The sequence below is a fragment of the Bicyclus anynana genome, chromosome 27, assembly GCF_947172395.1.
Source record: "Bicyclus anynana chromosome 27, ilBicAnyn1.1, whole genome shotgun sequence".
In the NCBI taxonomy this organism is placed as follows: domain Eukaryota; kingdom Metazoa; phylum Arthropoda; class Insecta; order Lepidoptera; family Nymphalidae; genus Bicyclus; species Bicyclus anynana.
This window is the reverse complement of record NC_069109.1, coordinates 1790149-1803005: the sequence shown is the minus strand read 5'-3', so window position 1 is coordinate 1803005 and position 12857 is coordinate 1790149. Positions and strand designations below refer to the sequence as shown.

At 39.4% G+C, this 12857-nt stretch overlaps 1 protein-coding gene across 2 annotated transcripts in view; it reads left to right on the top strand.

Moving 5' to 3' along the window:
• Positions 1–2350: 2350 nt before the first annotated feature.
• LOC112056365 (zinc finger protein 493) overlaps positions 2351–12857 on the top strand; it is a 28274-nt gene continuing 17767 nt past the window's right edge. For both annotated transcript variants that reach the window (XM_052890350.1, XM_052890349.1), the window contains exons 1-6: positions 2351–2672; positions 6832–6906; positions 8469–8565; positions 10156–10194; positions 10508–10600; positions 12653–12787. In XM_052890350.1, coding sequence (XP_052746310.1) covers positions 2599–2672; positions 6832–6906; positions 8469–8565; positions 10156–10194; positions 10508–10600; positions 12653–12787 — 513 coding nt within the window. In that variant the 5' untranslated portion in view covers positions 2351–2598. The remainder of the gene's footprint in view (positions 2673–6831; positions 6907–8468; positions 8566–10155; positions 10195–10507; positions 10601–12652; positions 12788–12857) is intronic.

Sequence of the window (12857 nt, the reverse complement as noted above, 5' to 3'; positions counted from 1 at the left end):
CCGTTTCACCCACAGAATATTAGATACTACGTATGTTACACCGCAACCACAATGATAACCATTTTGCGTCGACAAAAACAAATAACAAATTATAAAAGTCAAAACATATAGGTCACAACCATAGACCATAGAGTAAAATGTATATAGGGTCACAACTGACTTAATTGATTTTGTCTCGTAAAATAAGTCTAACCTCTTTACACAATGACTAAAAAATATCCATCTCGCTCCATTAAGGTAGCTTTCTTTAAGTTAGAGAGGATACGAAAAAGTTTTGTTAATTCTTTAACAAAATAAATCCTTGACCAAATTTGACGTAAAATGCCACAGGTCCATTTAAATATGTGTCAAAGCTACCAATGCAAAGATCACCAACATCTTTAAACACTGCTAAGCTGTTTCGAAGTTTTTTTTACGAAGTTATATTATAGCGCTTTGCTTGCAAATCTTATAAATTATTAATAGTTCTCATAGTAAATTGCTATAAATCGTGTAAATAAGCAAATAATCAACTTTGATCGACTCCCGCTAACAGTCGCGATATTGTACGTTACATCATCGTTCGACACTTGCTCAGCCGGTTCAGAAAATATCGGACTTATGTCTTACCTACTGACAACCAAATGGTAAACATGTTTCGTCATTAGGTAATGCAGAAGTACGTAATGGTTCCGCCTGGAGAAAAGCACAGCTGTGCTTTTCACTGGCAAACCGGTCCCTCGAAACAAACCCGGACTCAAAGAAGTCTCCTTTTACAGAGCTCCCATCCCCTGGCAATGTACTGCCCAGTATCTAGGCGCAACCTTTGACAACCGCATGAGCTTCTCCATGCACATATATTTTTTTTTGTTTTTATTAAATTATTTATCTTTTCCTTTTTTCTTCTTTTTCCGTTTCTTCCCTTCTCATCATTATATTCCGGAGCATTCGTCCGTATATCTGCCAGTCGCCTTCGCTGAACAGCATACGTGCAATCAGGCTACCGAGTCCACGTGGCCATACTCTTCCTGTGCCGCCCCTCTCAGGTCGTCACAGGCAGGACATTCGAATCAGTAAATATGTTCCTCGATTCGAATAAGGCATGTCGCGGAGTGTCCTCTTATCCACAGAAATAGTTTTCGGTAGGTGATTTCCCTATTGCAAAGAGGTACGTGTTAAACACCCCGTGACCGCTCAGGGCTTGAGTCAGCCATCGGTCCACCTCCCCGTGATTTCTTTGATGCCATATTTTTAAGTCCTTTATTAATTCCCTCGTCCACGTTCCTTTCCCACCCGCGGACTATTCAGTTTCCCATTCCTTCTTCAAGGGTGTTTTCTCGCAGTTCATGTGAACTCAATTCTTTGTACAAGAAAAATTGCGCGCGTTCTCTTATGAGTTTGTCTATGGGGACAAGGCCTGATATAACAAGTGCTGCAGCTGTTGAGATTGTTCTGTTTGCTCCGGTTATGCCTATTGACATTCGCCTCTTTACTGCGTCTAGCTTTTTCCGGTACAGTTCCACATTCATGGCTTTTTCGTAAACTGGCGCTCCGTATAGAATAACAGAGTGACTTACTGAAGCCAGTACTCTCGTCTTGCTCGCACTGGGGCCTCCTTTTGTTGCATCAGTTTGTGCAATTCCTCTACTAGGTTATGTGATTTTTTAGCGACCTCTTCAATGTGTTTTTTGAAGTTGAGGCTTTTATCGAGCCAAACCCCAAGGTATTTAACGTGCTCTTTTAGAATTATAGTATTTAATGCTCATCAATAAAGTGAGAAAAAGGCTGGATACGTAATGCACCGCCTTTACGCGATGATTAACAAAAAAAGGAAATCGTCCCTCCGTTCAAAGCTAACCATTTATAAAACCACGATCCGTCCGGTCTTAACCTACGCTAGTGTAGTTTGCACCCCGTTCCAAAGCGACTTTTAGGCCGCTTCAAACCCTATAGAATCGTTTTCTGCGTCAAATCACGGGTGCGCTGTTGTTTGTACGCAATAATGACCTCCATAGAGATCTAGAATTACCGACAATAGCTAAGTACACAACAGCTGAAACAGTTAACAGCTCTCTCAAAACTATTTTGACAGAACTGCCATCCATCCCAACCAAACGCTAACTGCAAGCAAAGGCGTCCCCAACGAAAAAATATTTTTCAAATCAGTTCAGGCGTCTTCGAGTAATCGGTAAACATACATAAAAAAAAGATTCCGACGAATTGATAACCTCCTTCTTTTTTTCAAATCGGTTAATAAAATCTCTGTGATTTCTGAGCAGTGAGCACAGACTTTTTAAAAACATAATATCCAATATCTATTAATAATGTGTGAAGTGTGATTTATATCTTCATTTTTCGTCTGTGATTTATATTGTCTCTGGACCAAAGAGTAAATTCTTTTGATGTACTAAAACAAAAATTAATATTTAGAAAATAATCCAATTTAATTATTAAAACCAGAATTTAAAAGATTTTTTAACATCATAGTAAGATATTTTAAGTTACAAACTCAAAAAATATTAGAAGCTATCCCCAGCGCTGTAAATAATATTTAATTTAAGTATTTGTGTGCGTCAAGAAAACAATTTACAATGTTTATAAGTAAAACATAGCCAAAAAATGAGGTGTTGTGTCCGAAACTGTGGTAACGATACCAAGAAAACAACTAAGAGCCATGGAATCACGTTTCACATGTGAGTTTAAGTCATAATTTGTCTCTAAAACATGTATTTCCAATACGACTTGTCAGCTTGTACCAAGTTCCAATCCTCAGTTATTACGTGCGCTAAAGCATTGTGCGGTTTACAGTTCGTTTTACTCTTGAAAGTTTGCAGCGATTCACGATAGTGGTACGTATTATGAAAGTCATAGGGCAACTGTCACCCGCACCATGCTACATCGCACACAGTATAAATCCTCGGTCTAACACAGCGTGTAAAAGAGTTCCCATTTGCCGGATTTTAATCGGATATTCCAGTTACAGAACACTTTCATTGCCATCACTTGGTGCCATCACCACAATGTTTTTTTTCATTTAAATGACTAACAGTCTGTTAATTCCCGTTCTTATAAGAATATGGGTATAAAATATAGCCTATGTTCACCAGGGCTATATTTTACCCCCAAAATTCTAATTGTGAAAGAGTTTTTTGAATCGGCCCAGTGGTTTTAGAGCCTATTTAATGCAAACAAACAAACAATCTTAAAATCAAATCTTTCTTCTTCATAATATTAGTATAAATTAGTCAATCCCTGGCCTGTAGTTATGTGGCACATCTATTCTCTTTCTTCAAACGCTAATGCTTATAAAACTGGAATAATATAAGATGATTGATCAAATCGATAATTTGATCCTGTGACCTGTCAAAAACTAAAAATGGCTATGTGGCCATAGCTGGAGGCGATTGGAACGCAAAGCACGCTTTCTGGGGCTCCCGCTGTACACTTCCACGGGGAAGAGAGCTCAAAAAAAGTATTGACAATAACAACTTACTTACAATATCGACTGGTGAACCGACTTACTGGCCTTCGGACATTAATAAAATACCTGATCTTCTAGACTTCTTTGTTACCAAAAATGTTTCTCATCTCTATACTAACATTCAGTCAAGTCTAGACGGGTCCTCTGATCATACACCTATAATTTTAGAACTTAGTAGGACGACCATACTTCTTAATGACAACAATGACTATCTCTATAATCACAAGACAGACTGGTACTCATTTCGAGACTTCATAACCGAAACTATTGACATGAAAGTCCCTCTCAAGAGCGAAGAGGACATTGACATGGCCACAATATACATAACAAACTTGATCCAAGTTGCAGCATGGAAGAATACTCCCCATTTAAGCCCTAAAAAGATGGGCATTTTGCTTCCATCAGATATCAAGTTAAAAATTGAAGACAAAAGGCGGCTCAGACGTAATTGGCATAACTCACGCCGCCTAGATGACAAAGCTAACTTTAATCGCGCCGTGAAAGAGCTAAAAGCTATACTCGGAGATTCATCAAACAACCTAATTAAGGAAAATCTGGAATTACTGTCACCGACAGGACGAGGAGACAGATCGCTATGGAAGGCCACTAAATATCTTAATCAACCCCAGCCTCACTATCCACCCATCAGAACTGGCGTAACTTGGGCTCGACGTGACATTGAAAAAGCAGAGGCTTTCGCGGCATACCTTGAAACTGTATTCCAGCCTAATCCTGGTGTGGATGATCCTGAAATTGAGGATATACTTCAGCAAGATCTCCAAATGTGCCTACCGCTCAAGCCAACATCTCCTAAAGAGATAAGTAAAGTGATTTTATCGCTAGACTCAAAAAAGGCTCCTGGATTTGACCTGATTACTCCTCTCGTCCTCAAAGAACTTCCTAAAAAGTGTCTTGTATATCTGGCTAACCTCTTTAACCGCATTTTCCAATTAAACTACTTTCCTGATATCTGGAAGGTGTCTCAGATCACAATGATACACAAACCAGGGAAACCTCTGGAAGAAGTTAGCTCTTATCGCCCCATTAGCCTTACTCCCGTCCTGTCAAAGGTCTGGGAAATAATTTTCCTAGCGAGAATGGAAGAAGCCCTAAAAGAAAATGAGACTATTCCTGCTCACCAGTTCGGCTTTCGTAAACAACACTCGACTGTCGAACAAGTCCACAGGGTGTACCACACAATCCGCCAATGCCTTGAAAAGAAGGAATATTGTTCTGCGGCATTTCTGGATGTCCAACAGGCCTTTGATAGAGTGTGGCACAAAGGGCTCTTGGTAAAAATCAAAAAACTCCTACCACATTCTATGTTCCTGTTACTTGCATCTTATCTTAAAAACAGAATATTCCAAGTTAAACAGCGCGACGCTAGATCCAGTTTCTGTACCTACAAAGCAGGTGTACCCCAAGGCTCAGTTCTTGGCCCAGTCCTTTACAACATATTTACATGTGACTTACCACAATCACCTGATGTCACCATTGCAACATATGCTGATGACGCAGCTTTCCTGTCTTGCGATAAAGATGCAAATCGTGCTAGTTCAATCCTACAAAATCAACTTGATGCAACCCACCTGTGGCTTTCTAAATGGCGAATTGTAGCGAGTGCTTCAAAATCCCATCACATCACCTTTGCACTTCGAAAAGGGGATTGCCCTCCTGTTAAGCTAGGAAACGAAGACCTGCCGCCAACAACATGTGTTAGGTACTTGGGCTTCCATCTGGACCGACGATTGACATGGAAATATCATATTGACAATAAAAGAAAAGAGCTCAACACAAGGTTTAGAAATCTGCTCTGGTTACTTGGCAGACAGTCTACACTGAGACTTAACAACAAATTGCTCATTTACTGCGCAGTCTTGAAACCTATCTGGCTTTACGGGATTCAGCTGTGGGGCACCTGCAGTAAATCCAACGCAATGCGTATCCAACGGATCCAAAATAATATATTAAGGACTATTACTGATGCCCCTTGGTTTACTCGCAACGATGAAATCCACCAATATCTGGAAATGCCAACTATCTTTGAGGAAATCAAAAACAACTGTAGAAAACATAAAGAAAGGCTGACCCGACATCCCAATCGCCTCGCTAACTCACTGGTGGTAGCGCAGCGAATCAAGCGCCTGAAGCGAGCTGACGTGCTCGATGAGTAGTTGATGGCAGAGCTCTGGCTCTCCTGTCAGAAACCGTCCCTTAGTCACAGAACTCACCTGCTTATAGTTTAACGACTGATCGCAGATATCAAGAAAAGAAAAAAAAAAAAAAAAAAAAATGTGGCCATAGAAGTAGGTGCGAGAGGATTACCAGCAAAATCAATATAAAGCAAAATCTCTAGAAGAACGAGTATCCAAAGCTGCTCTAATAAGATCTTACCAAATTTGGCTAGGCACAGAGAACAACACGAGCGGAGAAGGAAGGGGAGTGTTGATCGATTGTCAAGGAATTCCTTAACCCTACATCCATTGGTCACAAGTCCTTTCTCTCTGCTACACGAAGGACCTGGCACCTGTTAGGTGAATTTATGGATTGTAAGATATTTGTGTCTAGCCCCAGCAAAAGCCTTCTGGCCCTGAGCTCAGCCAATTTCAAAAATATATAATTAGACTGCTTCTTCTTCTTCTTGATGTCATGGCTCTGCAGGTCTTCTCAAGGTCCGTTCATTATGTTGACCATTACCGATCTATTGTGATCGCCACTAACTAAATTTCCCCTCAAACTTTAACTGCATCGTCACTTAACATCAGGTCAGATCACAGTCAAGGGCTAACTTCGCCTTCTAATGTCACCGAATAAAAAACAAAGATAACTAGTGTGGTGAAGGAACTCTTTCATTCGCCCACTTTAGGTTGAACTTACAATCGTGTAATGACTGGGCAAAACAATTTTGCTACGCATTCGCGTTTTACAGTATTCTAAATATGAATTAAATATGGAATGTGAATGTAGATGTAGATTTTTTTTTTTTTTTTTTTTTTTTTTTTTTTTTTTTTATTTTTTTACTCTCTCCTCTCGCCAAACTGTACAGGCAGTTTGTTGGCGAGTTGACGCTCATTATTCTAGTTATTTTTTAAAAGTAATTGCTAAATCTAATTTTAATAAGATAATTAAAACTAAGGTAACCTAGGAATTTAATATTATAAAATGAAATAATACAAAAAAAAAATACAAAAGGTGCAAAACAATTTCTATTAAGTAAAAAGTTAGATGGCCTAACCTAAAGTGGGCGAACGAAAGAGTTAGTTCGCCACACCAGGACACCGCTGTCAAAGGCTTGTTCCTAGGAAAACCTACAGGTTGTCAAGTATTTTGTGTTCCGGTATGTAGTATCATAATAGTAAACATAATTGCAGGTTTCCCAAGGAAACGAATCTCAGGAATGCCTGGATGGAGGCGTTGGGTATTACCGAAGAGCCCAGAGATAGAAGGTAAATAATAATAATTACTGTAAAAGTATTTTTTGTAATAAAACTTCTTTTATAATTGTATATTATATATTATTATCAAACCATATTCGGTTCACTGCTGAGCTTGAGTCTTCTCTCAGAATGAGAGGGGCTAGGCCAATAGTCCACCACACTGGCCCAATGCAGATTGGCAGACTTGACACACACAGAGAATAAAAAAAATTGTCGAGTATGCAGGTTTCCTCCTCCTTCACCGTTTGAGACATGTGATATTTAATTTCCAAGTCTGAAAGTTGAACTAAAAAAGGCTATGTTAGTCTGTACACAGTAGAATTAGGTGCGAGAGGATTATCAGCAAAATCTCTATAACTTGCTTAAAGACCTTAGCCTCTCTAGAAGTGCCGCTAGTTCTATATTTTTTTTTTTACTTATTACCTCAATTATTATTTCCTTTTTTATTTTACCTCATATCTTCAGAACCGCTGAACGGATTAACGTAATTAAGATTTCGTTAGATTTGTCTAGGTTATCAAGACAAATCTAAAACGAAGTCTTAATTACGTTGTAGAGCTTACTGTGCCGTGGGAGACTAACATTCCGAAGGACCACAGTTTGAAAGTGAATAAATATTATGACCTAACAAATGAACTAACTAAAAATGGCTATGTAGTTAGTCTCTACGCCGTAGAAGTAGGTGCAAGAGGATTACCAGCAAAATCTCTTTATAACTTGCTTAAAGACCTTGGCCTCTCTAGAAGTGCAGCTAGTTCTATATTAGAATTATTACCTCATATCTTCAAAACCGCTGAACGGATTAACGTAATTAAGATTTTGTTAGATTCGTCTTGATAACCCAAGTGTTCTTAGATAGTTGAAGTTAAGACAAACCAACACGATGACTGTGACTACTACAGTAGACTATATATACTACAGTCGTTCTTGAGCAATACAGTTTAACAACAAAAAAATTAAAAATGAGGGTACAAATCACTAGTTATTTCACACCTAATAATAATTATAATTAACTTGTTCTAAAATTAATGAAAATTTAATAAGCTTAGAACAATTAGATATGGTTAATAAATTTTGAATAACATTTTATAAACAAACCATACATAATTTATAATGAATAAGTTATGAAATGACATGCGTTTTCTACCTTCATTTTCATTTTCTTTGTTGGTAAACAGTACTTGTCAATAAAGGCTGTAGTATAGAGGTGAAAAAAAATGTTTTTAATATGGGTATCAAATTCAAGGGCTCGCCAAGAGGATTTCAAAATGGTATATTATGGCCATATTAAAAAAAACTACAATTAAAAAAAACGTTAATTATTTATCGCTATGCGCGAGGCGGATAACTAGGTGCGATCAAGTTAGGCAGTCGGGTCTTCTTATTTCCTGGAACGAAGTTCCATATCGCGCGTGCGAAAGGGAAAAATTAAGACCAAAATCTGAACCCACACTTTTTACTTGACTGCGTGACCTGAAAACAGCTGGTGAGCTGCAAGGTAGCGATGATTGTGTGTGTGCCTCCGGGAGTCCCTTGACTGTCAAATTTTATTTTTTTAATTATTTTTCCAGTGCAGTGTGCTCGGAACACTTCCAGCAAGAGTCGTTCTACGAGACCAGACGTGGGTTGAGGAGGATCAAGAGTGGTTCAGTGCCGCTGCCATTGGATGTAAGTCATCAATATCTTACTTACTACCGGACGCCCGCAACTTCGTCCGCTTTCAAGCTCAATTTCACCACTTTAGCGGTTGAATTCAAAAAATTCTTGAATCACATTATATTTCGTATTGTTTTTATGATTTATGAACAAATTTTTAAAACTGTAACTCTAAAACTGAAGGACTTTCCATATAAACTTGCAACCCCTATTTCACCCCCTTATTATTTTATTTTCGCAGTTAAAAGTATCCTATAACCTTTTCCTTATTACAGTCTTAAACCGTGCCCAGTTTCATTTGAATTCATTCAGTAGTTTCAGCGTGATGCCCGAATAACAAAAAAACACGGACAGACAGACAGAAAATCGAAAAAAAATATTTTAAGTTTCAGTATCAATTATATAATGCCCCGCAACAAAAATTTTCAAAATATCTTCAATGTACAGAATGTACATCATGTCGGGTCTTCTCCGACCCGTGGTACACGGGGCGGGGGTACGGGCCTCGAGGCAATGCCTCCTTACCCGGGCATGTCGCGGGGGAACTTTCTCCCCCGGTAATTTCTTCCAACCCCTCCCGGGGTTGAGGCTTTTCAGCCTAAGGGATTGGGCTTTGGACCCGTTGGCCCCGCGCGGACTGCGATTCCTCGCTATCCTGCGTCGGGGCAGCGCCGGGTTCAATGGAGGTCCCTGCGCGGACTGCGATGTCGTCGCTATCCTGCGCAAGGACGGTGTCATGTCCGGTGGTTGCGTCGTCCTCGTCGTCACCGTAAGTACCTGCGCCTGCAGGGTCGGCCGCTTGGAGGAGCTCCCGAGGTAGGGGACGCCCGTTCTGTGGCCTGTCGCAGTGTGGTGCGATGTCGCGGAGGTGTATATTCGGTCCGTGGTCTGCACGCGCGAACATGCGGCATGCTAGGTCACGGACGAATTCCTCCACGGTGGGCGTCTTCGTGTCACGGTGGATGACATCATTTCTGACGTATCTCGGAGCTCCCGTGGCAAGGCGCAGACACTTGTTCTGCTGGATTTGCATCCGGTTTTTCTGGTGCGCGGAGCACAGCGCGTACCAGGCCGGAGCCGCGTACGTAAGACGCGAGCGGACATAGGTGTTGAGGATCTTCAACTTGGCCCTCAGTGGTAGTCGGGAGGTTAGCACCTGGTACAGCATCGACTTGGCCGCCGCCGCCTGACACACGGCGTGGTCCACCATGTGTATCATGGTCAGGCTGGCGTCGATGGTGCATCCCAGGTAGCGGACTGAGGTCTGCCAACCTATGTCCTGCCCTCGTAATTGGAGTGTCCGCAGCGGGATCCGGATGCCGAACGCTATGGAATGTACAAAATGTACAGAATTCGTATTATAAGTATGGATTCTAGATGGCGCTAGTAGTACTGTATGCCACGGTAACGATTGTTGTTACAAATGGTATAAGTAAAATCTCAAATTGTGAATAAATGTATAGAAATCGACCAGTTTTATAATAAGTATAGATATAGAAGATAGAGAATAGATATAGATATATAAGAATATAGAATAGAATAGATAAATATAGATAGATAGATATGGAATAAAAAAAAATGTAAATAAGCCTATTGTTTCAGGAGTCTGATGAAGATTTGGATGCTCCCGCCACACTGAGGGTGAGTTTGTGAGATTTTTGGAATATATAATAATTTATTTATTTTGCTATTATCCGCCAAAAGCCGACGAACCCATGCGACAACGTCACCCAGGTCCGACAAAATACTCTCTACGTACGTTTCACCCTAAAACTGGAGCATCCTCAGGAGATGTTGACTCTACAACGTGCATTGCAAAAGTCAATATAAAAATACCTTTGCAATCTCAACATCTCCTATATCCCATATATAACATCCCTTATATACTATAATATACATTAATATCTATTACTATATATTACATACTGTAGTATATATTAAAATCTTCTAACAGGTGTGCAGAGTGTGTCTGTCCATGAACGTGACAATGTATCACATGTCGGAGAAGAACTTGGGCCTGATGTACGAACAGACAGTCGGTATGCCGGTGAGTATTTGTCGGCGAGTGAGTTATTTGATCAGTTAGCAAAATTTACGTTAATGGGGATGATGACTAGGTTTGAATATATTGATTTTTATGATACATTCGGGTAAATAGGGTCAATGTTAACTAATTTATACACAAAAAACAAAGATTGTCTGGATATTTTCAAAATAAATAAGATTATTAAATTTTAAAAATCTACTAAAAATATTTTATCGTAATTAGATGAAAATTTATACAATTTTAGCCTCCTTACATTAAATGTGACATTTTTTAATAAGTGAACTATAAACATAAACGCACAAATAACAAAGATATTAGTAATTTTGTTTGAGCGCACATACAAATCTAACGATCATTAATTTCCTACGACGTCATAAGTTCGTACCATTTTGTATGGAGCGTTTTTACAGAGATCCGCGGCAGCGCCGCAAATCTGACCCTTTAAATCCCTGTAGCTCCGAAAGTAATGATCGCAGATACCCTGTTACTTTTACAAAATTGCTTTACTATTAACATACTCTTAATTTATATACAATTAAAAAAACTGTCATCATCCCTATTATTGCGATAATATTAGAATCAGGTTTTCATGTAATTGGGATTTAATTATTTACTGTTTAAATAAATAAGACTGTAAAAGGTTGATAACGTGGCTCTCGTCCAATAGCATTGCGTCCAAAATGGCGAGTAGTTTTTTGATATTCGTTATAAACTCATATTCGGCTCATTGCTGAGCTCAAGTCTCCTCTCAGAATAAGAGGAGTTAAGCCCATAGTCCACCACGCTGGCCCAATGCGGATTGGCAGACTTCACACACGCAGAGAATTGAGAAAATTCTCAGGTTTGCAGGTTTCCTCACGATGTTTTCCTTTACTGTTTGAGACACGTGATACTTCATTTCTTAAAATGCACACAACTGAAAAGTTGAAGGTGCACGCCCCGGACCAGATTCAAACCCACACCCTCTAGAATCGGAAGTAGATGTCAAATAATTATATCTAATATATAAAATTCTCGTGTCGCGGTGTTCGAACTTGAACTCCTCCGAAACGGCTCGACCGATTTTGATGAAATTTTTTGTGCATATTTAGTAGGTCTGAGAATCGGCCAACATCTATTTTTCAAACCCCTAAATCCTAGGATAGGGTAGTGGTAGGGTAGGGGTATGGTATAGGGATAGGGTAAGGGTAGGGTAGCGGTAGGGTAGGGGTAGGGTAGGGGTAGGGTAGGGTAGTGGTAGGGTAGGTTTATGGTATAGGGATAGGGTAGGGGTAGGGTAGTTGTAGGGTAGGGTAGGGTAGAGGTAGAGTAGAGGTAGGGTAGGGGTAGGGGTAGGAGTATGGTAGTGTAAGGTAGGGATAGGGAAGAAGTGCAAATAAATAAATTAATAAGTCAAAGCGAAGCTTGAGCGAGTCCGCTAGTTATTATATAATAATTATGACAAACACAAAACCGTTTGGTTGAGATTTAGTGTTTCGTGAACGTCATGAAACGATAAAATATAGTCCATCAAAAAAAAAATATTTAAAAATTTTGAGAAATTTTTCCCCAAGACTGTGATGGACCTGCCAATGCATAGCTTTAAGCAATGTGTTAAAAAACATTTACTTAGTCGAGGTTACTACAACATTGATGAGTTCCTTAATGATAAAGATGCTTGGAGGCCGCTGGATCAGCTTCCACCTTCACACAGAAAGTAAAACTATAAGAAATGTAAACAGTAATTGTTATTAATTGTAAATTATAATACTGTATGACTTTTTCAAAAGAGCAACTGTTGAGTTTCTTGCCGGTATCTTCTCAGCAGAACCTGCCTTCCGAACCGGTGGTAGAATCTTTACAAATAGTCAACTGACGTGTCAAAAGTGCTTGTAAACTGAGCCTACTTGAAATAAATGAATTTTGAATTTGAATTTTGATTTTTATCACGTCTCGAAAAAATTTGATGTTTTATTTTCAATCTAGTAGAACGATAATGAAAAATTTAAGACCATTAAAAAAAAAGTGTCAACTAGCCTACACTAGTTTTTTTTTTTTTAAATTTAATTTCAGATAACCGCAAACGACAGACTACCACAGAAGCTGTGTTGGGAGTGCGTGGCCAGGCTGACTTCTGCGAGCCACTTCCAGAGGAAGGCCATGAGGTGTCAGACCTTACTGACCAACAGACTCGAGGTGGATCGATATGTGAGTATATATATATATTTATTTATTTACTATTTGGACCACCAACAAAATTATATGTATACAGAATTAA